Source organism: Engystomops pustulosus, chromosome 3 (assembly GCF_040894005.1).
Source record: "Engystomops pustulosus chromosome 3, aEngPut4.maternal, whole genome shotgun sequence".
In the NCBI taxonomy this organism is placed as follows: Eukaryota; Metazoa; Chordata; class Amphibia; order Anura; family Leptodactylidae; genus Engystomops; species Engystomops pustulosus.
This window is the reverse complement of record NC_092413.1, coordinates 174,259,956-174,287,732: the sequence shown is the minus strand read 5'-3', so window position 1 is coordinate 174,287,732 and position 27,777 is coordinate 174,259,956. Positions and strand designations below refer to the sequence as shown.

Genomic DNA, 27,777 nt, shown 5'->3' with positions numbered 1-27,777 from the left:
TTTACAGTTTAGGCACTGTCTATTAACGGTTCGCCATCACTGACTTAGGGTATACATAGTGGCAGAGTCATAGTTGTTGCCTCAGTCTGGTTACTATACAACCTGTCTGCTAAAAAAAGCAGGGTGGAAGCAAGCTATGTCTTTTCATCCTGCAGCCTACGCATGAGTGACGTATGCGCTTAGTGAAGGCAATGGACGGCTATGGGGAGCGGATGCACATAAGTCGCCCGGCAGGAGGGAGGACCCGGTGATGTCACAGTCCATATTTAGACAGTGACATCATTGGGGGATCACCTCGTTCAGCAGCAGCAGTCAATCGCCAGCTGCTGACGATGTACACTCCTCGCCCTGCATTCAGGTATCCTGCTGACGTGTCCTTACAATGTATGACACAAAACGTAGTGTGAACCTAATCAGAGCACAGAGGGTCTGGTTGCACCCTGTGATGCAGGCATATAGGGACTTATTATTTGCAGAATGAGTTTTTCAATGGACACCATATTAAGGATAAAAATGACATAATGAACATTTATTAACAGTTGAAATAAAATTTAAATAAAATAAAAGTTATCACTTTTTACAAAAGTATGCAGAAACTTCAGTTATTTCAGCATGGGGCTAAAGTTTGGTAAATGACCAGCATCCATAGAGTGAGACTTTCAGCTTTTTATGGAATAAACAAATTAATAAGAGGAACATGGAGATTTTTTTTTTTTTCTAATTTTATAAATTTTTATTGGAATTTAATACTTACATACAGCTGTAAATAAAGTACAGTTTACATGGTTTTCACCATTATAAGTATCCGATTTCTACGCTGCTATTATAAACTGAATCTTGCATTTTTATTGCTACCATTTTGGAGATTGTATAACCTTAGACTTTTAATTGCAATTTTTATGAGACAAACAGGCTGAATGACAAGCCTGGTAGTCTACCAGACACTCTTGTCTTTCAACTGATCCCTGCTCTCCCATGACCTCAAGGGGGGAAGGGCAGAAATTCAATTCAATATGGCGGGCGGCATTAAAGTGCCCTGTATGGAGAGGGCTTAGCTTGCTAGTACTCTCCATATAGCCCTTACTGCGGGATACAGTGATAATATATCCAAGGGGTTAAGTTTCACCTGGATCCACCCCACTGGTGATTCCTCTGGTACACTAGTGGGCCAGTCCGAAACTGATAGCATCCTTACAGTCTATATGTCATGGAAACCCTTCACATAACCAACATACTGGAGATAAGGGCCAAAGTTACCTTGAAATCCCGCTGCTTCTCAAATACGGCAATGACCGGCTTACTGACATCAGCAATCAGCTCATATCTCTCAGATTTCCAGAGGAAGTCAACACAGAGGTCCAGCTGCTCTACTAACGTACTCTGCAGCGACACAAATACACACAAATATGTAAGCCACATACTGGAAGGAGGATGGAGGTGTAAGGTGCAATGGTCCATTAATAATAGAAAAATAATATACAGGCGGTCCCCTACTTAAGAACAATCGACTTACATACGACCCCTAGTTACAAACGGACCACTGGATATTGGTAATTTATTGTACTTTAGTCCTAGGCTACAATAAACAACTGTAACAGTTATCACAGGTGTCTGTAATGAAGCTTTATTGTTAATCCTGGTTCTTATGACAATCCAACATTTTTAAAATCCAATTGTCACAGAGGACCAAAAAAGTTCTGGCTGGGATTACAATGATAAAATATACAGATCCGACTTACATACAAATTCAACTTAAGAACAAACCTACAGACCCTATCTTATATGTAACCCAGGGACTGCCTGTATATATATATACAGCTGAAGTTCAACCCAATAAATGGGGTCTTGAAACCAAATGAGGGTGAAATCCAAATCAGATTATTACTGTGCTCTGCATTGGTAAAGGGTCATCACCCAAAACTTATGTCAGTATTTAGGAAAGTAATTTAGATCTAACTATACCTCCAAAAGGAGGCAAGTGAATGACATTGAGGTCATCGTTTGCTGATATGTGTATATTATATGGGCCCATAAGAGTGGAGAAAAGCTCATGGTTTATGTAAGGGTGTATTATGAATGTGTACAAAGGGATTAATAGGCTGATTTGTCTCAAGATCCACTGATTTATCTAAGATCATATAGATTTAGACTGAAGGTCCATTGCTCACCTCATTATAGGGGGTGTCCTGCATCCCTGAGTCCTCTTTCATTGCCCCTTCTTCCTTGATATTTGGAGTGATACCCTGAAAGGCTGGCCACCCCATGGAAAATAAACCTGCCAATAAATCCATAGTCTTAGTTTTCTTCCTTAATGATTTATAAAGGAATTGCTTGACATTGTGCATGTATACAATATATAATTTGCTTTAAACAGTTGAATGTTTGCTCTTAAAAATTAATTGTAAATGGATGTTACATCATTGTTGGGGGGGGGGGTCACATGATTTGTTTTCTCTCTGATTACTGGAATGGGAGTCTTGAAGCCCCCATTCCCCCTCACGCACTAAGGTAGAGCAATAGCCAAGTGTACACTGCTTCATACTTAAACGGAACCTGTCACCAAGGTTTACCCCACTAAACTACTAGTCCCCTTAAGTAGGGTATGACTTGTCCTTTCCAGAATTCACTCTGTTATGTGAAATTTCTTATGTGAATTCCCTCTTTTATAGAATTCCCTATAAAAAAAATCACCCTCACGGTCCCTCAAAGATTTTTTACAGGTAAAATTCCCCCCCTTCTGGCTTTTTAGCATAAAAGTTGATTTAAGAAGAAAGGAGGCAATGGATAGCAAATATAAGAAGATAATCAGTCACAGTGCCTGGATCTATGAGTAAGTGTCCCTGGCTTATCGTGCTTCATTTTGAGGGTAGATTCCTCCCCACCCTCACCCAGAACAATCCCAGTACACATTAAATGGTTTGCTAGTCCTGCTAATATCCCCAGATTTAATACAGTAATCTAATGTGCATTGCTAGCTTCAGGTGGTCCCAACAGGTGACAATTCCCTGTAGTCTAAAAGGGAATATGAAAAAACTTATCGTGATATGACAATCCCCTTTAAGGTGTGTAGAACATTATAATGTTAACATAAAGACAAAAATGTAATATATGTGTTGGAATCTAATGGCTGGCATACAACACTCAGTGGTGGTGCTGTATCTGTAATTGTTTTGTCTATGTGTGGAATTGCTTTGGTGCAGTTGTGGTGCAGTTGCAATTCTGCGACTTTCAATGCGACAAATGAACATAGACCAAAGAAAAGTCACTTTGAGATAGAATTCATGTAATGTAACTTTCAGTTAAGGCCAAGATTTGTCAGGAAATTGCTCCAGTGTCGATCACGTGTTGATGGTGAAGGTGAGCATTCGGGTTTGGCTGAACTTAGTGAACCCAAACCTTTGTATGTAAAAAACAAAACAGACTATACTTCCATATATTATTTCACTATTTAGCTGATTCATAGCTAAATGTACACGGTACACATTGTCACTATGTATGTATATAACAAGCTGAACAAATTAAAATCATGCATTCATTACAAACAGTAGCCTGCGGGATAAGGAGTTGCATGACCTGGATGGGCACATGACATGCAGCATTAGGGCACTCACTTTTTGCACCGGTGGAGATTAGTAAATGGTTATAATCAGAGCAATTCTCCTCTTCCATGCTTGGGGCCTGACTGATTTCACTTTTCCAATAACCTACAGTATAGCAGTGCCAGACAGACTTTAGTAGAGTGATCAGAAGGAAATATTAGTGCATGCAAACTTATCATCTGAAATCAGCAGAGAAACACAGATTTAGTGCTGAATTATACAAGCACAAGTGATATGGGGCATGTTACCACAATTCTTTCTCATACATGCCATAGTATCATAAGTGACATCTAATACTTCATATCTTCTGAGATGCCTTACCTTTCCTCTTTAAATATTCTGCAATCAATGCAGCAATGTGGACGTAGCACATGGCCGCCTGAAAGGACACAAACACAGATCACCATTTTAAGCTCCCATGTAGCATTGGGTCTTACACACATTTATTATTCAGGTCTCGTATTATTCATAAATATACGTTTTATATTCCATTACACTATGATGACTGCATTACCAGATTAAAGTAGAGAAGTGACTGCGCACATTAGTAAAGAAGCAAGTCAGCCTCTTAGATTTTGAGTCACATATTCCATTTTCACTGCAGAGAAAGGGAAAGTTTATGTTGGAAGTAGAAAACTCTGTATTCTGCCTAATCAAAACCATCTGCTTAAACTACAGAGACCTGCACTGTGTCTAGACAATGGATTATTCCTGCATTAGGATTTCATTTCTGGGTTGTGATATTTTCAACCTTTACTCTTTATGTAACTGATGACTGGTGAAGTGCCCAAGCAGCATGCGATCGGACGTGGATGTCTGTATAACACAAGGGTGCTGTGTCATCAAGAGATGGCCACGACGTCCAGTAATGTAGAAAGCTCTTATGTTTCTTTTCCAAGGCTGCATTTACACGGATGTATGAAAACAGACGTATATCAGGGTATCATATGTTCCCTTTCATTTCAATGGGCAATATGGCCATCCATTTACATGGCCGTATTGCCCACGTTATCATACCATAAGCGATAGAAGTCTATGGTAACATATAAAATAGGTGTTACATATGTGCTGTAAACGATTGTGCACTGCATGCTGCTGTATATATGTGTAGTGTGGGCAGTTCGTGTGAATGTGCCCTTAGGGTGTGTTCACATATGGCGTTTGCATTGCATTTACTAATGCAATGCAAACACCAGGGACCAGCATCCAGCATTTTGTACATGTACATTGTGTACATGCAAAACACCGGGTGCTGGTTACCGATCACATGCCTCTATCTGGAAACGCAGATGCAAAAGAGCAAAGCCCCGGCCCCAGGTATTTGCATTGCCTTTGCAAACCAATGTATGAGATGAATGAAGCTTTTTTGTAACACCTTGCTCTACCCATGGTCAGGTGTGAAGCTATTTTTGGAAGAAAGCAGCCATGTTTTTAAAGCCTGAACAACCCTTTTAATTCTTTAACGTTGCAACCCTTTTGTGGAGCTAAGCTTTCAGGGAACGCCAACTCTGTAACACACTATTTTCCGTCGGATTCCAAGATCCTTATAAAACTGCAGCTGGGTCACTGATAAGAGTGATAGATTTAACGTCCGGGAGGAACTTTCTTCCATAAAATATGGAAATTTAGCTTTTACCAGGTTTTTTCACTTTTTTTGTGGCAATAGGATAAAAACCTGAACTAGATGGATTTTTTTTATGCCAACATATTACTCTTTTGCTGTATTATTATTATTGCTGTATTATTACCCCTCTTATTTTCCCCTGTGACTTCCTACAGGTTATTTGTATGCAGTCATTACACTTTTTTGCATAATGCTTTATCCCCTCACATCATTGTAATCCTGTCACTGTCCTGGATTACATGTTAGTGGTAGTTTGTCTGCCTACATCCTCATGACAAGCTAAAGAAAGAACACTAAAGCCATTAAAGAAGAACACCAAGAAGAGGGCAAATTTACCTCAGATAAATCCCCGTTCCGAGCATGGATTTTGGCCATGCTCTCCAGCCAGGTCCTACGTAGCTCAGGAGTGCTGGCATATGAGTTTGCCAAACTGTACTGAAGGTCCACCAACATCTCGGGATCTTTTTCATGCTCCTTCATCTGTGCTGTCGCCATTAATACTGTCCTGATCCTTTTGGTGAGATCCTTTACTTCTGCTGGAAATAGCGTGTTCTATTGAAGGGGAAATAGGTTTTACTTACCACATAAATGATAGATTATTAAACAGAGCAAAAGATACTTGTTCAATAAACTGTCTAATATCAGACTGATATCAAAAGTTTTATGGGAAAAAATTCAAAGATCCAAAACCTATATCAATCTTTTTAGTTTCTCCTGCCTATAACATGCACATGGGATACTCATTTGTTCAGTTCCTCCAAATCTATAACATACTGTGCCACATTTACTTACTCCGTCACCAGAGTTCACAGAATTGTCCGACTATAATGCACTGTGCTGCGATTCACTAAGATGGTGCGCCTGATATCTTGAACTTGAGTTGCTCAGGTCTGACAGAGTTCACCATCTTTTTAGAGATTCATGTTAAGACTAGGGCTTGCGACACAATTTGAAAGTTAAATCCCGCGCTCAGTCCGAATCAGTCGGCACGCCCCCCCTAAATTTTGTTGCATGGAAGGCAGCGCAGCTGCGGCAAAAAAAGGGTCACGTGCGACACAATTGCAACGCACCCACTACTTAAGTACCTGTGCAAGCTGTTTTCCCATTGAAGATAGGCACAGTCCGAAAAAAAAAGTGTGGCGCAAAGCCTAAGTAAATGTGCCCCCATGTACTAGCTGCTCGACTCCTGCTGTAGAGCAAGTATCGGCAAGTAGGACAATACAGAATGCTCAGGCCTCCTGCATTATAACATACTGCTTGCTGATAGGACTCTATGTAGAATCTACTGCTCTATAAAATGTTGCCTGCAGAAAGAACACTATGTACAATCTACAGCCGGAATGTTACAGAGCAGGGGAAGCTGAGCAAAATGTACATAGTGTCCTACTCACCTTCTCCTGCTCTATAACATGCTGCATGCAGCTTACATTTAATTAGCAATTTGATGGATTTTAAACTTTCTATTTGAAATGCACATTTAATGTCAAATTCAACATTATATTATGTAACACCTCCTACTATACCACCATACTATGAACAAAATTCAGGATCCCCAAAAATGTTTTTAGGCCTCTTCCCAATCATCATCAAACTTGCATTGCATGCTTGCTGCAATGTCTGGCCGGAAAGCTTAGAGACTAGAACTGAACTGACATGCTGGGGCATATTTATCAGGACCTCTGTGCACCGCCAGTGGCGCAGAGGCCCTGAAATAATCGCAAATGCTAGCTTATTGCTAGCTTTTGTGGATTCTAGATGTGTCATAAACTTATCAACCCATTACCTTCATCTGTTTATCTCCGTTAGCAAAGTTATTGATAATTGCCAGGGAATGTTGAAATCGTGAACCACCAATTCCTGCATCAGCAATCAGCTGACTCACCGCCTTTATAAGCTGTTAATAGAAACAACATGACAGAGGATTAGAGACAAATTTACTGAGCCAAAAAATTGTGCACAAAAAAACTGTCTAAATACTATGATTTATTTCACCCTCTGTGTCCCATGTGAACTGTTTAAATTAATTTGCAATGTATATTTTTGCCAAACCTAGCAGTACAATACTAAGTAGATACTAGTGGATACCATTCCTTACATGCCATTTCTACCTGGATGTTTGATGTTTGTCTAATGGTCTAAATAATAATAATAATAATAATAATAATCAGTGGCGTAACTAGAAGCTGATGGGCCGCAAAGTGCAAAGTCTGTGCCAGGCCCCCGAGTATAATATATGGTATATCGTACTAGTCTTCTCATATGGGAAAGTGACACCATAAGGGCCCCCTAAATCTTTTAGGCCCTGGTGCGACCGCAACCTCTGCACCCCCTCAAGTTACGCCCCTGATAATAATAATAATAATTCCTTTCTTTATATAGCGCACACAGATTACTAAATGAAAAAATATGTTTTTTACTTTGCATTGGTGGAATTCGACCTATTCTTCATGTATACTACTAATGGCACTAGTATTAAAAACTCTTGAAGATTCTGTGGCATTTAACACATTGTACAAAGACATTCTATAAAGATACAGGTGAGCTGATAGGGCTGATTATTACCTGGAGATGGGACCTTACAATTGACTTCTGTTTGTTGTACTCAAAATTCTTCCGCATGAAGAAATAGAGAAGAGCCGAGGCCTCATTCTGGGTGGAGCGGGAGCGGTGATTGCAACATTTCAGAACCTCATAGCAGAAGGGACCACAGAGGTCAGCTTGTCCTTGAAAGAACGCAGTAGGAAACTGGAGGGAAAATACCTTGAATTATGTTTAATCATAAATAAGATCTCTGAAGATAATTCTACTGTATACGGATGTAACAAAATTCTTTCAACATATTGGAACCTAAACCATGTCTGTTATCATACATTATTCATTGACCACAAATCCCCTAAGGACTACCCATGTTTTTATGTCATTTTTTTACTCCAAAATAGAACAGGACTAATATCTATCCTATGTATGTTCTATCTATAGGCCGTGCCAGTTCTGACTACGTAAAAAAAAAATACTTGAAAGTATGAACAGACCCCCAAGAGTTCCGGATCATTACAATTCACTGTATTTGATAATTTATACCATACAAAATTTATTAACCTACTGCACTACAATAACATAACTGATAGATATAAATGATCTCCTGATTGTTTCATGTGATTAGACCCCCCTCCATAATTAACTTAGATAAAATTTATGATTATTATGATAATACACAGAAGCCAAAGGTTGAAATCACATCTCACCATAGTGATTAAACTAGGCCATTCATGTGAATATTTTGGAGATGTTATGTATTCTCCTGCCAATTAATGTGAATTGGTACCTTATTTATGAACATCCGTAGTGCAGCGAATACATGGCGGAGCGCTGCCACTGATTGGTTGATTTGTAGGAAGAGGAGATGTGTGTCAAACACTTTCTTCATTAATACACTCTGGCTGTCAGAGAGGTATAGCTTCTGGGAACAGGAGATGGATGACAAACCATCAAAAAACAACAGCTGATAGTATATACATGGATCAGCAGCGTGCGGAGAGGTACCTACCTGGTGGCTTTGGTTAAAGAGGCAAAGTAGATCTATTACAGTAACACAGACCTCTGTAGCAATATTACCATCCAGATCAATGTGGTGCACTATGTCAGTTTCATTGGAATTACCTGTAAAACAATAGTAAAAAGTTACGTTTGTTGTAATCAATGCATTTGGTGTTATCGCACCGAGGCGTGCGGTCCTAATAGGAGAGGGGCATGGGTGAGGCGTAACAATGTGCACCAAACATTGGTCAATTTTAAAAAAGCATGACCTTTTTTAACACTGTGCAACTATTAGAGAAAATTTGTAAATACAAGGTATATAGAATAACATTTTCCTCATATTTTCCCATAAAGATACTTAGGGCCTCTTTCGAGTATCTCCCTGTGCAAAATAATATTAAAGTGACTTTTAGAGAAGAATATTTATGGGGCATAAGATGATATGAAAGTAACAGCAAATCATTTTACTCCCAATGTTCCCTTCTACTTACTAGGAATGGAACTTGTCAGTTCTATAATTTGTAGTAGCTTGGGGTTGGAAAGTGCATTTTTCCCTCGAATTATCGGAAGGGTTTGAGATCTCGGATGTTTATGACTGTCATGTGCAGACTGCATCCTGTAAAAAGAGAAAACAGCAGGATAGCTGACATCCACTGGCTTCTATTCTACGTGTCTGTTATTTGGGTTTCCATTTTTGCTTGACACGCTGTTAAAGCAATAACTTTATTAGATTAGATTAAATAAAACTTTATTAATCCCCAAAGGGGAAATTCTTTTTGCCTCCATATTATATATCAGAAAAGACATTAAAATAGACAGATAAAAGACAAAAATAAAACCACAAAGAGATGCAAATTACAGTGTTTGTTATTTCTATGCCCCCTTGGGATCTATACTCTAAGACCCCTGCTCTCAGACAACCTCTTAAAGATATTGCCCCATTGACTAAGATAAAAAATCATGGCTACTACCTTTCTTATAGAGTGTTGCACCTGTTCAAAAGTTTGTTCCTCTGCAAAAAGGAACATCCAGTGTTTTGCTGCAGTGGGTGAAAACTGCAGCAATAACCTTTAAAACAAGTAGTACTGTTCACATACCAATAAACTTTGTAAAATACTCTATTAAATCTCTTCCCCTGTCCTCCCCCCCCTGCCTTTCTTCATTATTTAAGATTTCTGTCCCGTATCCACTGACAGCTGAGAGGTAAAGGGGGAGATTCATTAAGACCGGTGTTTTAAATTCTTAAAGTCACACACCCATATACATTAACCCCTTAATGACGCTTGACGAATCACTACGTCATGTGTTGGCTGTGGGTGTTTGGAGAGGGCTCATGGGTAAAGCTTCTGACAGCATTAAAAAGCCAGTTGCCCATGGGCGTTGCTCCCGGTGACAACATCGGGAAGTGGCGATCTATTGTCATGACAGCCTTGGGTTACACAAAGACCCAAGGCTGTCTCGTTTCACACAATGTATTGCAATGTGCGATTTGCTCATTGTAATAGATGGTGTCGAAAATCCCCATATACTACCATACTGTAGTACAGCAGTAAATGGTAGGATCAATCAGACAACCTAGGGTTAAAGTACCTTACTGGGGTGTAAAAAATAGTAAGAAAATAATATAAAATGTAAATCACCCCACTTTCCTTAGAACTGATATAAATGTAAGTAAACAGTAAAAATTATAAACATAGGTATAGCCGCATCCCAAAATATCCAATTTATCAAACTATAATGTCAAGGGTGCTTTCGCGATCCATGTCACGGATCACGGGTACAACCGTGCTCCGCTGGCTGCCTGTCCCCGTCTCCCGGCCCGCACTTAACTCCCCTGGCTCCTGTCTGTGCTACGGGTCCCAGCGTGCAGGCTGCTTGGGCGCGCTCACTCCCCTGAACTTAAAGGGCCAGCGCCATTCCCATTGGCGCTGGTCACTTCCGGGTTTCCTATATAACCCGGCGGCTACCTTCACTCCCCGCCGGATCTTCAAGTCTTCCCAACTGAAGTGAAAGCCTCCCGTGTGTTCCCGAGGTCCCGTTCCTGTGTGTTTCCCGAGGTCCCGTTTACTGTGCGTTGCCAGACGCCTCCATGTTCCTGTGGTCCGTGTCCTGTGGTCTGTGTCCGGTCGTCCATATCCTGTGGTCCATGTCCGGTGGACCGTATCCTGTGGTCCATGTCCGCTGGTCCGTGTCTGTTGGTCCATACCCTGTGGTCAATATCCTGTGGTCCATATTCTGTGGTCTGTATCCTGTGGTCCATTCCCGTACGACTGTGCTCCTGCTGTGCCGTCCAGGGTTCCAGCCCAGTGGTGACCTCCTGCCTTCCTGTGCTTCTGCCGTGCCTTCCAGGGTTCCTGTCCAGCATTGTCTTCACTCCATACCAACGTTACCAGTGCTCCTCTGCATTCCTGCTGTCATCTCAGGTTGTGACTGTTTCTTGCATCTGTTGCCTTGGCTGATACCGCAGATCTCATACCATCCCCCACGGTGGTCTAGAGGGTCCACAGACTCTGCCCCCAGAGACTCTTCCCGCACCCCTGTGCGTGACATATAATAACCCCGTAACGGAAAATATTTAAATTTTTGTAAATGTATAAAAACATTATAAAACCTATATAAATTTGTTATCCCCATGATCATACCGACACAAAGAATAAAGTAGACATCTAATTTGGGGCACACAGTGAGCCATAAAATCCAAGCCCACAAGAAAAGAGCGTGAATGCATTTTTTTCACAATTTCACTACATTTGGAATTTTTTCAAGTTTCCCAGTACACGGCAAGGAATATTAAATACCGTCACTATGAAGTGCAATTTGTTACACAGAATACAAGCCTTCATACAATTCTTTCCATGGAAAAATAAAAGTTATGGATTTTTGAAGGTGGGGTAAAATGTAAATGCAAAAATGTAAATATGGGTTCAAATTGCCAGTTCCAAACTTAACACCAGATCAGAACTGGTGAAGTTTTCTACTATAGTCTCTGCCGGTATTATTTAGTGTACCTGATTTATCATGCTTGATTTTGATGGTAGATTTCCTTTAATCATTATCCTCCTAATCTGTCTGAATGGACAGACCTCAAAAAACTTTCATATAAACTGCTCAGTGCAGGAGAAAGAAGCAGAAGAAATGTTTTCCTTAATTAAAACTATTACAGAGTATTTCAGAGTATCAGCTGTTCTATTTATTTCTGAATTAGAAAAAAAAAAGGTTTAGTAACACTTTAAATGCTGGGGGTTACCTGCCGAAAGTCACTGAAATTACTGCGCTGGGGTCGGAGTGGCCACTTTGATGAGATACAGAGAAAAAAGGAATTACTGCAGCTATTAAATGTAGATAGCCCGGAAATTCATGGCAGTCTGAATGAAAATTGCTGATGTGTCTCTGTAGTCACTGACTTTTATTTTCGTATAGATACCCCCCTTATTTTGCAGCATTTGTAAAGAACTATCCCGTCTGCTGTCCAGGACTGATGCAAGTAATGCTGAGAAAAACAGACACCATCTCATGTTATCTGCTACTGTCCTCATGGCCATCCAGAAGCAATGCAACAATGCAGACATTGCAGCTGTGTAAATAGGTTTTGGCTTTTCTTGGATACTATATACAAGTGTCCATGTGTAGATGTCTCACTAACTTTCTGCCAAGAGCTAAGTTTACAATGTGGGAATCAGATCCTACAAGCAGGTGTTCAGAAACAGATTTATGGGAAAAGCCGGAAACAGTTATGTACTGTAATCTCATAGGGAGAGTAAGTAACAGTTTAGTTACAGATTTCTTACGCTGTAATTCAGTTTTATTATTCAAGTTTTGTTTTTTATATGCTATAAATTTATTTTTATAATATAGATCCTAAATGTGTAGCCTTAACATTAGACAACACTGCAAGAAGGGATATTTCAAATCTCTGGCTAGTAAAATTCATTTCTGGGCCCTTTCTGCTAAACAACACCAACTCTTCTGTCACTTGTGAGAGCACGATTATGTGAAAGCCTATTGACATTTAGCCTTTGCTACTGACCCTAATGCAGGGGAAAAATTTTGGTTGAAAAGTGACGACCCAGAAAAGTGGCATGGAAGGCTAAAAGGTGTTGGCCACTAGCCCATGTTTTTTGTTATGTGTGTGTGGGGGGGGCGGAATCAGGATATTAGGCCCTTTACCAATATATATCTTCTAAAAGTTCTGCTTTGCTTTATTGATATTCAAATAGAAGCCTCCTGTCTTTCCTCATCAGTCAGACATTCCTGTCCATAAAATGGCTGCTGATGCAGGGTCATGTGATCTCTAACTGTCCACGAACAATCACCCTGCCAGAACCTTATGATAGTATTCATAAATATAACATCAAGGTCCTGGCAGGGCGATTGCTCATGGACAGTTAGAGATCACATGAGCCTCCCTCTACAGTCATTTTACGGTCAGGAATGATCTATACGTATCAAGAAAGTAGTGCAGAACAATTTAACCTAATACCCTGTCCTCCACACATTAAAAAAGTGGCCAACCCCTTTAAAGAGCATCCACCACCTCCTTAAGGATTATCTGCTGGCAGCATATTATTAGTATAAAGGACATACCATTGTGGAAAAAGACCGGCCTGTGATGACGAGCCCTTCAGGGTCCCATTGTTGAGCGTAGCTTGGGCTAGTTTGAAGGCAGCTGTTATTTTTCTGTAATGATAAAATTGCATTTAAATGTATTAGTTTTAGATTTTGTGTTTACCACATAGCAAATATAATGGGGCAGATTGATCAAGCTGTTTGAAAGACAGAATATTCTTAGTTGCCCATGACAACCAATCACAGCTCCACTTTAAAATATTCATGAGTACTGGTAAAATGAAAGATGAGCTGTACTTGGTTGCCATGGGGACCTAGGAATATTCTGACTTTCAGACAGGTTGATAAATCTGCCCCAATGAATCAGTTAATCATTTATTATGTGAGTATATAAGAATTATAAAATACATAGTTTTCATAATATGTGAAAGGGGTATAAAGTTTAAAAATTTTATTTAAAATACCATGAGATTCTCCATTGGCAAGAATTGAAAAAACCCATATAAAGGACCATCATATTCTAGAAACAGTCCTTTCATATAAATGGTTACCAATAGAGATCAGCTAATCAATTATTTGATCCATGGATTTGAGGATTCTCACGCACCCAATTGAAACAAAAAATTTTCAGATTTTCTTTGGACAAATCTTTTAAAATGTGGGCTGGTGAAACTGATGTCAATCATACAAGAAATTCGCATTAGGATTGCCATTATTCCTCACTAAGGCTACATTCCCATTAGCATGGCGGGCACATGGCAGCGCACGGGGAGAGGAGGAGGAGGTGACCGCTGCTCACCCCCGCCCCTCTCCGTAGGGATGTATGTCCTATCTTTTCACCGGGTACGAAGTAGTATGTTGCCGCACATATCGGCATGCACGTATCGGCCATATATACGTCCCCCATGCGGCAGTGTGAATGTAGCCTAATGCTGTAACAACCTAGTCTGTGTTGCTTAAAAAAGCAGATGGGCAAAACTGATCTCACCGACTTCATACCCTGTATGCCCTGCGCCTACACAGTTCGCTGCTCGATGCGCCCAGCAGCGCACTGCGCATGCGCGGGGTCTCTGCGCACTTCAACTAGGCAGCACTTCCTAAACACTGCCTAGTTATTGTCTCCTGGACTATACCATACCTTACTAATGTATATCTAGTCACTTTTTTGACCCATGTTGGTCAAATGGCCACCTATGAACAATTTATTCCTCACGGGCTGTAGGCAGAATACATCAATGCCTATTGACTACTGGAGTCATAATACTTACCCACAAAAATTAATATTCCAAGTAACAACTAGCACCAATCTAAAGGTTTCACAACCAATCAATCCTAATATTCAGACTAAAGGTTGTCCCCTACTTAAGGACACCCAACTTACAGACGACCCCTGGTTATAGAAGGACCCCTCTGCCCACTGTGACCTCTGGTGAAGCTCTCTGAATGCTTTACTATAGTCCCAGGCTGCAATAATCAGCTGTAAGGTGTCTGTAATGAAGTTTTATTGATAATCCTTGGTCCCATTACAGCAAAAAATGTTAAAACTCCAATTCTCACCGGGGCAAAAAAATATTTTGTCTGGAACTACAATTATAAAATATACTGTTTTGACTTGCATAAAGATTCGAGTTACGGTAAGTACAAACCCAAGGAACCTATCTTGTACGTAACCCGGGGAACAGTCATTTCTATCGGATTCAAATAACATCAAATATATGAAAGTGGAACATGTAATATCTAAGGGAGATTTCTGGTTCTAAAATTCAAAGGAATTATCAGCACATCTAATCGTGTAATGACACAGGATTTTCTGTGATCACGGCTAATCCTCATGCATTCACAAAGTCAATTCTATTAGTAATAAGCTGCGGGTGATGATGTGATAACACACCTTATAATATTCCTTTTTCCCAGGTACCGGAAGTTCTGCAGACAAACTCTAAGAAAGTGGATAAAAAAGACTTTTATGAGTTTAAATATTATATTATCTGATGAGTAGTTTTCATATTATTATTATTGACAGACCGGACATTTACAGCAGAACTCCAGTTATATTTCTTTTTACAAATCAATTGCTCTTACAATACTGGGCAACTTTTATATTATTGTCATTACTAAAAAGTAGATGTTCCTCTGCTTTCCTTGTGCCAGTGCCGCTGTGTTGAAGTCTATGGCAAACAGACTGGTAGTGGGGCCACCCTGTTCCTAAACAATTCCCTAACATCTTTGAAGGGTTGCTTCAGCTTCTTAATAATAATAATAATTCTTTATTTATATAGCGCACACAGATTAGGCAGCGCTGCACAAAGCATATCAAATTGGTCCCTGTCCCCATGGGGCTCACAATCTAAACAACCTAACAGTATGTATTGAAGTGTGGGAGGAAACCGGAGGACCCGGAGGAAACCCACGCAAACATGGAGAGAACATACAAACTCTTTGCAGATGTTGACCTGGGTGGGATTTGAACCCAGGACCCCAGTGCTGCAAGGCAGAAGTGCTACTCACTCAGCCACCGTGCCACCCAATCAAAATAGACTTTAAATCCACAATGATGAGCTCAGAGTCTATATAAATATTAGGTACAAATAGTAAGTGGCTAAAACCCACAATAACTGAGCTCTTGTTAGCCACCTGTCTGCTTATGACACAAGTTATTTTGTATGGGCCTTTTTTCAGCATTATTGTGTACTATAAAAGTTTTAGTGTAATAATATGGTTCTGTCTACATCAACTCTGTTATGTTATCATCTAATAAGAAGGTTTTAACTTACTCCAGGATGCTGAAGAAGTCATAGATCTCGGTGTTTGGAGCCCTTTGCCAATAGGAGACCAATGTATCTGGGAAAAGACATGGATTAGTTAAAGCTCAGCTACTCATGATGTATCAGTCAATAAATACATGTTTTATTGATTACCCTCAGATATCATTTTCATAATATGCAGGAAACAGAGCAGCAAGCATTTGGTTTCACTGTGGTCAAGTTTGTCAAATCGAAGGGATGATCCGATTAGAGACAACGGCCTTGCAATCTATAATACAAGGAAACAAGAATCATAGACAGGATCTCTACTAACATGTACATGACCAAGGTTATGTGCTAGATGAAAAAGGAAGTAATTCAATGTATAACTTAACATATACATATAACTTATACATTTCAATGCTCATTTTACAATATTCATAAGAGAAGTGCTAAATTAAAGCATAACAAAATGTTTAACGATTTCATATATCAATAGTTCAGATGGTAATTGTAAACTTTGAAATATACTTTATCAAAGAAATATGTTCCTATGTCTTTCTTTTACCTTTGCCTTTCTTCCTTATGTAAGCAGTTTGTGTAAATCAGCTTTCTGTCCTGTATCCTCTGACAGCTGAGAGATAAAGGAACTAGAAAAAGTGTCTAATGCAGGGGAGTTGCTAGGGTGGAAAAAGATCCGGGGCACGGGCCCCAATGCATGTGTATCGCACTTTCAGTAATGCCCCCTCCTGTACATAACCCCGTCACATTTGGTTGTGCCAATAACAACTTTACTGAGGGTATATACAGCTACAGAAACACCAGAGAAATCCTGACTTACATCCAGTGACTGCTGGTGACATGTCCACTTCACTATTAGGGTGGTGGCACACGTGACGTTTTGAACCCGCTGTTAGTCCGGTTTTAGCCATGCGTTTTCAGTCCATTACTTAAAAACGGGCCAAAAACGTGTGTTTAAAACGCCACGTGTGACATCACCCTAAGGTTGCGCTCACACGATTGCATTTAAACAAATACAAGACACCAGGCGCTCGTTATCCATCCCACGCATTTCACTGGAGACTCATGTGAGATCAAACCTAGGCTCTTCCTACTGCCACGTGTGAACACGCCCCAAGGAATGTCCCCACAGCCCCCCAGTAATATCACACACAGCCCCCTTGTAATCTCCCTCAGTAATGTGCCCCACACATCCCCCCTGTAATGTCCCCCAGTAATGTGCCCCACACATCCCCCCCTGTAATGTCCCCCAGTAATGTGCCCCACACATCCCCCCCCCTGTAATGTCCCCCAATAATGTGCCCCACACACAGTCCCCCTGTAATGTCCCCCAATAATGTGCCCCACACACAGTCCCCCTGTAATATGCCCCCCACAGATCCCCCTGTAATGTGCCCCACACAGATCCCCCTGTAATGTGCCCCACACAGATCCCCCTGTAATGGGCCCCATACAGATCCCCCTGTAATGTGCCCCACACAGATCCCCTGTAATGTCCCCCATACAGATCCCCCTGTAATTTGCCCCACACAGATCCCTCCTGTAATGTGCCCCACACAGATCCCCCTGTAATGTGCCCCATACAGATCCCTCCTGTAATGTGCCCCATACAGATCCCTCCTGTAATGTGCCCCATGCAGATCCCCCTGTAATGTGCCCCATACAGATCCCCCTGTAATGTGCCCACACAGATCCCCCTGTAATGTGCCCCATACAGATCCCCTTGTAATGTGCCCACACAGATCCCCCTGTAATGTGCCCAACACAGATCCCCCTGTAATGTGCCCCACACAGATCCCTCCTGTGCCCCACACAGATGTGCCTGTCTCATCACGATCTGTGTCCAGAGGACTTGGATCGTGAAGAGAGAGAGAGAGGAGATCCGGGGCACCGGTCAAAAGATCCGGGGCACGGGCCCCGGATCTTTTGACCTAGCAATGCCCCTGGTCTAATGACTTCACTATGACTGTCCCTGGATAGTCTAATCTCATCACAAAGCTTGACCATCAAGGTAAGTATTCTCTGGGTATGGAAAGAGTTATCACTATGCTGTGTATGGGACTGCTCACGACAGGAGAAAGAAGATGCAGAAGTCACAGAAAATCTGCTTTCCTTAATGAAGTTTTTCTTCAAATAAAATTGCTACAAAAGTTTTAATTATTAATATATAAAGCTTAGCGTATGTGTGTGTGGGTGTTTGTGTGTATGTATGTCAGCTAAAGGAATCTGCACTGTTGCAATTACAATCAACAAATTTTGCACAGCCGCTCTCTGTGACTCTGGGAACTTTATAGACTAGGATTTTTTTTTTAATTGAAAAGGCATATTTTAATAATTCATACCATTACAGAATTTCAGATTCTTACATGAATTTCCACATAACATCTTCATAAATTACAATAAGTATGCCCCTTTTCCTATTCCCCCCTCCCTTCCCACCCAGCCCTGGAGTAGATAGAGGCACAAAAAAACAAAAAAAAAGGTAACTGCATAAATATTTTCAGTTTAGCCCTATATTCGTTAGAGAGCTTAATCCTCCATACATTTTTCCCCAATCTCTTTTCATATATATTTATTTTACCCTGGGCACTATACCATGTTCTTTCCAATAGGACTAATAAATGCAGCAGAATTTTTCAAAAAACTAATGTTGGAGGTTTTTCAGAAATTCAAAAACATAATATACCCCTTCTCGCCAAATAGAGCATCTGAGAGATTATCCTTTCTCCTCTTTGCACATTTAAAAATTTTTAACATACCCCAAAACCACCCCCCATGGATCCAATACCATTGTAACATTAAATATTCCATTTATAGTATCAAACACCTCTTCCCAATACCTAAAGAGCTTTGGGCACCTCCAAAACATATGAGCCCAGTCAGCTTTTTCTAATTTACATTTTATGCATTTATCATCTTCCCTATATCCTATCCTAAACATCCACTCTGGTGTCCTATGTAATCTGTGTATTATAAAAAACTGAGAAATTCTGTGAGATCCATTATTGGATACAAAAGCTGGAGTTTGCATCACATACTTTCAAACTTCCTCTCCATCCTCGTGCTGCTCAAAATCCTCATTCCATTTTTGTATACATCTAAACTGTACCTTTTAAGTGATTTTATGTATTATTGTGTCATATGTGCTAGGCAAAGTCCTTTTAACTCAAAACACCCATAAAACAAATGTTTCCCTGACTTCCCATACAATTAATACTCAAACTCCTACAAATCGATCTCAATTTTATATATTTAAAGATATGTCCAACACCCAGGTTAAATTCTTTAGCCAGTACTTTAAAAGATTTAAAGATTCCCTCTCTATATAGCTGTGAAATAAACCTCAACCCTTTATTGCCCCAATCTTTATATCCTAGAATTTCCTTCCCCTTTATATTCATGTTGTCCCAAATCGGGGAAAACTCTAGGCAGCCATTTGCCCCGACCAACTCCTTCACTTTTTCCCAACAATATAAAGATATATTTATCACTTTGACCTTTTTTGACTCTGGGGAATGACCTGTCTCCATTATCTCTCTTAAGTCCAAACAGCTATCCTAATGTACAGCCTGTTCTAAAAAAACATCTACCAATCACCTCAGGGGATTCCTTCAGGATAGCCACCAATTGTGCTGCCAGATAATAAAAGACGAGGATTTGAGCTGAAATTTTCACCCCACGCCTTTTAAAATACACGCATTAACCACCATATGCAGAAGCCATTGTCTGCTGGTGGCAATTAGAAGCTGATCCGTGATTGGTTCCTATTTTGCCACAGGTCATTAATATGAGCCCTAACTGACAGACAGTGAGTGACAGAGACAGTGAGTGACAGAGACAGTCAGTGACAGTCAGTGACAGAGACTGACAGACACAGTCATTGACAGATAAAATATTTTTTGTTAACCCATTCTATTTTGTTATAGCTAACAGCAGTTATTTACTATACCGGGCAACACCTGGAGCTACAGATAGTTCAGATAAATTCAACACGTTATATAGACCTATTTTATACCACCCCTCCCTGATTAACATTAACATTTTACAATGTTTTAATGTGACTGTGATTGTTTCTGTACCCACCATTCCCTGGGAATGTAGGAGGTCTTACTGTATCTGCCAAAGATTGCAAGGAGAGAATGTGCAAACAGTCTTCATCAATACATGTGGTAAGTTACATTGACTTAACTTCTCATCATTTTATATTGAGTTGCTGATGAGCTGTCTTTGGGATAAATAATCATTATTAGTGTTACTCCCCGCACTGATCAGATGATTGAAAGAGATGTGCTACTTGAACATGTGATCAAACCCATTCTTATTGACTATGACGTCACTTCTCCTGGTTACTTGGTTTATCTGTAGCTTACTTCTTTCTCATCAAAAAAACACAGAGCCGAAATAAAAGACGCTACTGCCATACAAGTACAATGCTGTTTCAGTGATAAGCAGAAGAGGCACTGCAGTGGTGCCTGGAGTCCTTCCTTATATATGATATGAACATAAAAATCTCATAGAACCCTTCTATGGAAGCAGTTTGTGCGCTCCAGATCCCTTACCTTTTCACAGTTTTCAGTCTTCTCACTTTTCTCGTTGGCACTTGGGATAGAGTCAAGACTGGCCAGGGATGCCCGGGAGTCAGCATTATTCCCTGCAGTGATGGCAATGGATGAGAAAGCTGCAGAAGTAAAGTGATGAGATGAGAGGACAACACAAACACGTACGATGAGAAGATCAGAGATGAGTGAACATCTACACAAACTTCAATGACAGGTAAAGCGATGCCACTGAATGTGAAGTGATGGACATTGTTTTCAGCAATCACCATCTTTACATAAAACATTGAAAGCCAAGATTTTATGTAGTTTCAAAATATGGATTAGATGTGTATGGTAAATTTCAATGCAGATTGATCTGGTTATAAGAACGTGGATACTTTCCCCTGTGTTGCTCAAGCACCTATCTTTAGTGGTTGCACCCACTGATTAAGACCTCAGATAAGATGACATCAGGCATTTCCTTTAAATTGGGTCAAATGACCATGATCTTGTTTCTAGACTCTGGTACCTGTTTTACTTTGGGATCTGACCTTTTTATTAATTTTGCACTAATATCCTATCTGGTCGATTAACGTTCCACATCCTGGTGGAGACCCTCAGTTAAGTCCCTGTGTGCGCTACTGCTCTGTCAGAGTCACTGCTGCCATTCCATGGCTATTCTGTGAACTCTGACCTGGGGATCCTCCTGGGGGCAAAGTTTATGCCCCATGCAGCCTCACTACCTAATCTAATGCAGGGTTAGCCTAGCACCCAGCCTAGACTTAACATGGACATTTCACACTATGCTGACAGAACAGATGGGAAAAGTAGCTTGGTAGGCAAACAGATTTACATCTCAGGAGGAATCCATTTTCAGATTTTAAATTCAGTTGGGGAACCTCTAAGAATAATGAAACAGCATAGTGTAAATGTTATTCTCTAAAGTGCTTACTATAGCAGTGGGTAAGATCCAATAGTAGTTGCAGATTTGGAGTGAATTTTACTCTCCCTATGCTTTGCCTCGCAGACCCATCAGTAGTCTGTCAATGTACATCAGATACTAGATGTCCTATTCTGCTGAATCATCATGTGTCTCCAGTGCAACGACAGAATATGTAAATGGAGGTCTATGTATTGCTGACGGATCAGCAGAAGTTCATTGTTGCTTTGCTTGTTAGTTTACAAATTGTATTCTACGAGGGATTTGGTTTTAATGCAAACCAGAATTTTTAACATACATTATTGTAAAGATGGAATCTGTGCTAAAGTGCACATCTAATGACTAGCTGGCTGCCGCTGCTGTCCTTCAGCCGTCATTGCTCTATGGTAAAGCAATTGATAACAATGGGGCACATTTACTTACCCGGTCCAGTCGTGATCCAGCGGCGGGCTCTCCGACGCTGATTCGGGTTCTGTCGGGATTCACTAAGGTCCGTGCGCCGATATTCACCAGGTGTCGCTGCTGCGCCGAGGTCCGCCGAAGTTCACCTGCTTTTTTCTGGTGTATGTGAGTGCTTGATCTTGCGACACAAATGGCTTTTTAAATTCTGTGGTTTTTCTGAATCCTTCGGGTTGTCCGGTGGCCACGCCCCCTGATTTCTGTCGCGCGAAAGTCGGCGCGATTGCGCCAAAAATCGATCGCGTGCGCCACAATTCCGTGAAATACAGCGCAAAGAGGAAATCCCGACGGATTCGCGGCTGCGGACCCTTAGTAAATGTGCCCCAATGTCGGCATGCCTGACATTACCTGCTATAGAATTTAAGACATCTTTAGAAAATGAGGTATCTGCAGATGCAGCATGTTTTATGGCAGATTGACTTTGTGAGGCAGTCGCTGTGCTGAGGTCATCTCTCGAGCCCTACCAAGAAAACAGATGCAAAAACGTCTTAACATTTAGAACAACGTAACACTGCTAAATCTATAAATGTAATAGTGATGCTTTCATCTACCTAGTAGGCTTCTTGCTTTTCATATGGAGAGCTAGAATAACTTGGGATTGTCCACTTTCAGCAAATAATTGATACCGTTTGTGTAATGAAAAGTTATACAATTTTCTAATAAACTTTTGCAGGGCGGGCACTAGTCCTGGGCATACCTGGGCAAGTGCCGGGGCCCAGAGCTGCTGGGGGGGGGCCACATAAGACTGTAAATAATGAATCTATGGGAGTGCTAGAGCTGTATCTAATAAATATATAGGGGGTGAGGGGGGGCTTTATATTAAATAGCCAAGAGGGGGCTGTTTGGGATGATAAACTATGGAATATTTTAGGGAACAGGACACTGTTTTAGTTTCTGAATTTTTAATGCCACCATGTGAGTTTACTGCAAATGGGCCTACTGATGCTCAGCTGCTAGGGGCCCACTGAAACCTGGAGCCGACCTTGTACTTTCTATATCAATTCCTCACTATTTTCTAGATCTCTGCTTGCTGTCATTCTTTTTATTTTGTTTACTTCCAGTGGATAAAAATCTTTCCAGGGCCTTGCGATGGACACGCAAGTGCATAAGCCATTAATATCACAGAAAGTAATCAAAGTTGCGATAATAATGTCTCATGCACCTTCCTGTCCATTATACATCCAGCAAAAGATTTATATCCACTTGAAGTAAACAGCTTTCTATAGAAGGACAGCAAGCAGAGATATAGAAAACTATGATGAATTGATACAGAAAGTATATTGGGAAATTGTATAACTTTTCCTTACACAAACCATATCAATTATTTGCTGAAAGTGGACAACCCCTTTAAGCTTACAGACTTGTATATGTTCAGTACTACTAGAAATAACTCAAGCAAAACTCCAAAATACATTCCTTACATGTTAATTGTTCATAGTCGAAATATAAATTTAAAGTGGACTTAAAGTGAAGCCTAAGATTAGTACAATACATCCATTTTGGGCACATATATACCTGTACCAAACCTTTATTTGGTGACAGTATTTATTACTGTCTTAGGCTGGACTGTAGCACTGCGGGCACAAGGCAGCGCACAGGTAGAGGAGGAGGAGGTGAGCGCTACTCACCACTGCCCCTCTCCATAGGGATATATGGCACACGGCGCCGTATGCTGTGAAAAGATAGGACATGTCTCCCGTAGGGCACCATGCACCCATTGCCGTCTATGGGGGACGTATATCAGCCGTATATACGTTGGCCGTATATATGTCCCCCATATGGCATGGTGACATGTTAGGGCTCATGCAGACTAATGTGTACCTGCAGGCCATATGGGCACAGGTAGGCCGTGCTGGAGAGGAGGAGAAGTGAGTGCTGCCCGCTCCTCTACACAGAGAATAGTGGCGCACAGCCATTCTTACGGCCAAAGATAGAGCACACTCTGTTTTGTGGCCACGGTATGGTGAGCACACGTTGTGCTCACCGTACCAAGCCTGGGCGCCATAGACAACTATGGGGGGCGTATATGCAGCCGTAAATTTGTATACATCCCCCATACGTTAGTGTGGATGGACCCTTACTGAGATTTCTGTGCAAAAAGCAGATTTGGGGGCAAAGCGGAGGATGATAAAAGCTCAAGTGGAGTGACACTTTACTCTTGCTACAACATATTATAAAGTTTTTATTTGTACTTCATGTATGCAGTTATAATAAATAATATAATAACAGTTGGGATCACATCAACCTCTGATCTACTGGGATTTACTTTAGTGTGTAAGACATTGGATTGATCTACTTTACTGTGCATGATAGGTTCTATACCTTACGAAGATTCCTTGAACCCCGGACGCAACTTAAAAGGAATGATAAAAGGAAGAAAATTTCTGTTTTTCATGGCCCAGAATTCGGTTGTGGGCATCTAGCCTTACATTAGCTGTCCTTAAAAAAATATGAATACTGTACTAAAGGACTTTTTAATTAGTGAACTTTTTTTTATTAAATAGCATTTATAAAAACAAGAGTTTTTAAATACAAATGTTATAAAGGTACATATACATACATTTTATAGGGCCATAGCCATGGAAAGCAGCATTTTTTTAAAAACACATTTGACCTACATACCTGCCAGGGTCACTTTCCAAACATACCTGGTTGGATGTATTAATTGAGAATGGAAAGAAATCCTTCATAAATATTCTGGACATGTTATCCAGGAGAAGACCATAGAGGGGCAAATATAAAATAGCTATCTGAGCTTGCTTTTCCTAAAAATACCAAAAAATGTCTACAATTAATATTACTTCTACCATAAATTTCATTTTTAACACATTTAACAAAGTAAAACACAGTAATAATACATTTACTCATGGATATTCACAACCCAACCAATGGCTTCCGGGCACGGCATGAGCAGGCAAAGTTGATGTTGGTGGTAACCTTCCTTTATTGTTTCCAGAATAAAAATGTTTGACAACACCCATCTGGAACAGAAAGAAGACGACCTACATGTTTCGAATGTTTTGTCTCCAGACCAGACAGACTGAGAAGTAACAGTCGAAATGTGTAGGTGGTCGTATTTGCTTTTGATTGATGTGAAACATTTTATTCTGCAAACAAAGGAAGGTTCATTTTAACGTTGCCTCTTTCTGCTCTGTCAGAAGCCATTGGTTGGATTGTGGGTGTCTGGGCATCTTAGGATTGCAACCAAGCAGCTGGGTGGACTCTATGGTGATCACTGGTTTGGGTGAGCTGTATTTTTTTTGGAGGTTGGAGCAATATGAGTGTCAACCTAAATGTATATGAAACTCATGAATATACCAGTATTGCGGAGCTCCCATGTATCTGGCCTTATCCTCTGGCATAGCACTAGGATTCCAGAGATGAATGACTGTTTTCTATAGAATTATGCAGGACATAAGGTTAGGGCAGTTGGATTATAATACTTTTGTTGTCTGGAAGAATAAGTCACTCACAGTAGCTTTCCCCCTTTCCATTCACTGAGATATTTACTGCTATATTGGTGTTGGGCAATATAAAGTGTATGCCCAGCTTTATGACTGCTGCCACCGCTTTGGGTCAATATAAATACAATATAGAGTACAGAGATGGTAGTGGAGAATATCACTGTGCTGCAAATTTACTAATTCTGTCCAACAGTCTGAAAGCTTAAAGGGGTTGTCCACTTTACCTCATGTTTTTGGTAATGTGTGTGCAAGTGTGTGTGTGTGTGTGTGGGGGGGGGGGGGTTATATCAGGTAATTTACCAGTATACATCTATTAAAAGCTCTGCTCTGACATGTAAAGTGAAGCCTCCTGTCTTTTCCTTATTAGCCAGAAATGTCTGCCCATAAAATGGCTGCAGATGGGGGGCATGCGATCTCTATCTGTCCATAAACATTTGGCCTGCCAGGGCCTTAACCTTAGATTCATGAAACTTATCATAAGGTCCTGACAGGGCAGAGATATCACATGATCCTTTATCTGCGGCCATTTAATGGACATGAATGTCTGGCTGATAAGATAAAAGACAGGAGGCTCCCATTTACATATCAAGAAAGCTGAGAAGAACTATTAATAGATGTATATTGGTAAATTACCTAATATCCTGCCCCCCACACTTGCACACACATTTCAAAAAAACATGAGCTAACGTGGGCAACCCCTTAAAAGCAGACAGTTGTAAAATACAACAGATATATCACAGTAGTTGAAACTGGGTGGTATTTAGAAAGTCGAATTTTCTAATCTATCAGTCTTGGCTTAGATCACTCAAAAAGATGCCGCAAAATTTCACTCAGTAAACCACACCCTAGAAGCAATGAGGTATCTACCTTATTCATGTATCTGTCATCAAAGGAGTGCTTTGCCATGATGTTCTTCAGAGCTGTTAAGGCAAGATGTCGGATATCCTGGTCTTCTTGCAGTGCGAAACCAACCTCCCTCAGTAGTATACCGATCAGAAAGTGTTTCCGACAGAAATCATCTGTTAAGGTGTACTCTGGCATGTCTTCCCAAAAATATACAAGTGTATTAGTTACTTTTATCTTTCTTCTTATACATCAAATAAGAAATTACTCAGACGGCCATCTGGTCGGATGTATATGTGTCCCCATAGATGGCATATACGTCCCCATAGTTGGCAATGTTGAACGGTCTACTGAACCTGCCAAACTCAAAGGATTCATCTGCTATGGGCCTTAAAATGTAACTAAATATTACAAATCATTAGTGAATAATCTTCCTAATGACCTAACTATTTACAGAGATTTACAGTCTCTGGGTAGTCTAATATCCTTAGAGAACTGAATCATCAAGGTAGATATAATGAAAGAGTTAAGTATCTGTCTGTAGTGGAGGGACCTATGAATACTTTCAAATATACTGCTCACTGCAGGAGGAATAACATAAAAAGCCACAGAATATGTTTGTAATTGTTTTTGAGCAGGTGCCAATGGATCTTATGTTTACCATATTTTTCGGACTATAAGGCGCACCGGAGTATAAGGCGCACCTCTAATAAATGCCTGCTAAGACATCTAGGTTCATATATAAGGCGCACTGGAGTATAAGGCGCAGGATCAAATGCAGTACCTAAAAATGACCAGCAGGTGGCACACACAGTTCTAACCAGCTACACTTCCCAGGAAAAATGTCTTCAGCGTGTCAGAGAGCTCGGATGTCAGAGGTATGGGCTGCTGGGGGTTAATGCAGGGTGATGCAGCAGGGGTCAAGTGGTCTCCCTCTGCCCCTTCTCCTTCCCTCCTCAGCCAGGGTGTTATTCCTGTGGGGTTCCCTGTGGCTCCTTCTCTTTCCCCTGTTACAGGGCTGTCAGGTATGGGGGATTTCTTACTGATGATGATGATGATTGCCTAGTGGTCGGCACTATGGCAGCTCCGGTCTCTCCGTGCTACGGGAGGGCAGGATGGGCACAATGTTAGTTGTGGTGCCAGGGCACTTCCGGAGCTAGGGACCGTATATACTGTGTGGGAAGGTGCAGGAAATTTCTGGGGATGGAGCTATTAAATACTGGTAAATGTACAGTACATCTTGTCTGTAGTACATTTCTGTATAAGTTCATATATAAGGCGCACCGGCCTATAAAGCGCACCTTTGATTTCTGAGAAAATGAAAGGATTTTTGGTGCGCCTTATAGGACGAAAAATACGGTAATTCCTATCCTCATTACTCTATACACGCCCCCTCCATCATAACCACTACTATGTCCCAAGTGCTGCTACCCTGGGATCAC

At 40.8% G+C, this 27,777-nt stretch overlaps 1 protein-coding gene across 10 annotated transcripts in view; it reads right to left on the bottom strand.

The window, feature by feature from the left end:
- The window catches only part of DOCK10 (dedicator of cytokinesis 10), a 180,824-nt gene that overhangs the window by 17,263 nt on the left and 135,784 nt on the right, over positions 1–27,777 (bottom strand). For 6 of the 10 annotated variants that reach the window (XM_072143057.1, XM_072143060.1, XM_072143053.1 and 3 more), the window contains 18 exons: positions 26,360–26,535; positions 24,677–24,793; positions 22,377–22,488; positions 20,651–20,769; positions 16,245–16,359; positions 16,101–16,167; positions 15,218–15,265; positions 13,345–13,437; positions 9,252–9,376; positions 8,771–8,883; positions 8,549–8,683; positions 7,786–7,968; positions 7,007–7,117; positions 5,560–5,775; positions 3,921–3,978; positions 3,612–3,704; positions 2,169–2,275; positions 1,258–1,380 (listed from right to left, as the gene is read on the bottom strand). In XM_072143057.1, the coding sequence (XP_071999158.1) occupies positions 1,258–1,380; positions 2,169–2,275; positions 3,612–3,704; positions 3,921–3,978; positions 5,560–5,775; positions 7,007–7,117; positions 7,786–7,968; positions 8,549–8,683; positions 8,771–8,883; positions 9,252–9,376; positions 13,345–13,437; positions 15,218–15,265; positions 16,101–16,167; positions 16,245–16,359; positions 20,651–20,769; positions 22,377–22,488; positions 24,677–24,793; positions 26,360–26,535 (2,111 nt within the window). The remainder of the gene's footprint in view (positions 1–1,257; positions 1,381–2,168; positions 2,276–3,611; positions 3,705–3,920; positions 3,979–5,559; positions 5,776–7,006; positions 7,118–7,785; positions 7,969–8,548; positions 8,684–8,770; positions 8,884–9,251; positions 9,377–13,344; positions 13,438–15,217; positions 15,266–16,100; positions 16,168–16,244; positions 16,360–20,650; positions 20,770–22,376; positions 22,489–24,676; positions 24,794–26,359; positions 26,536–27,777) is intronic. The other 4 variants (XM_072143054.1, XM_072143055.1, XM_072143058.1 and 1 more) reach the window with 4 other exon arrangements.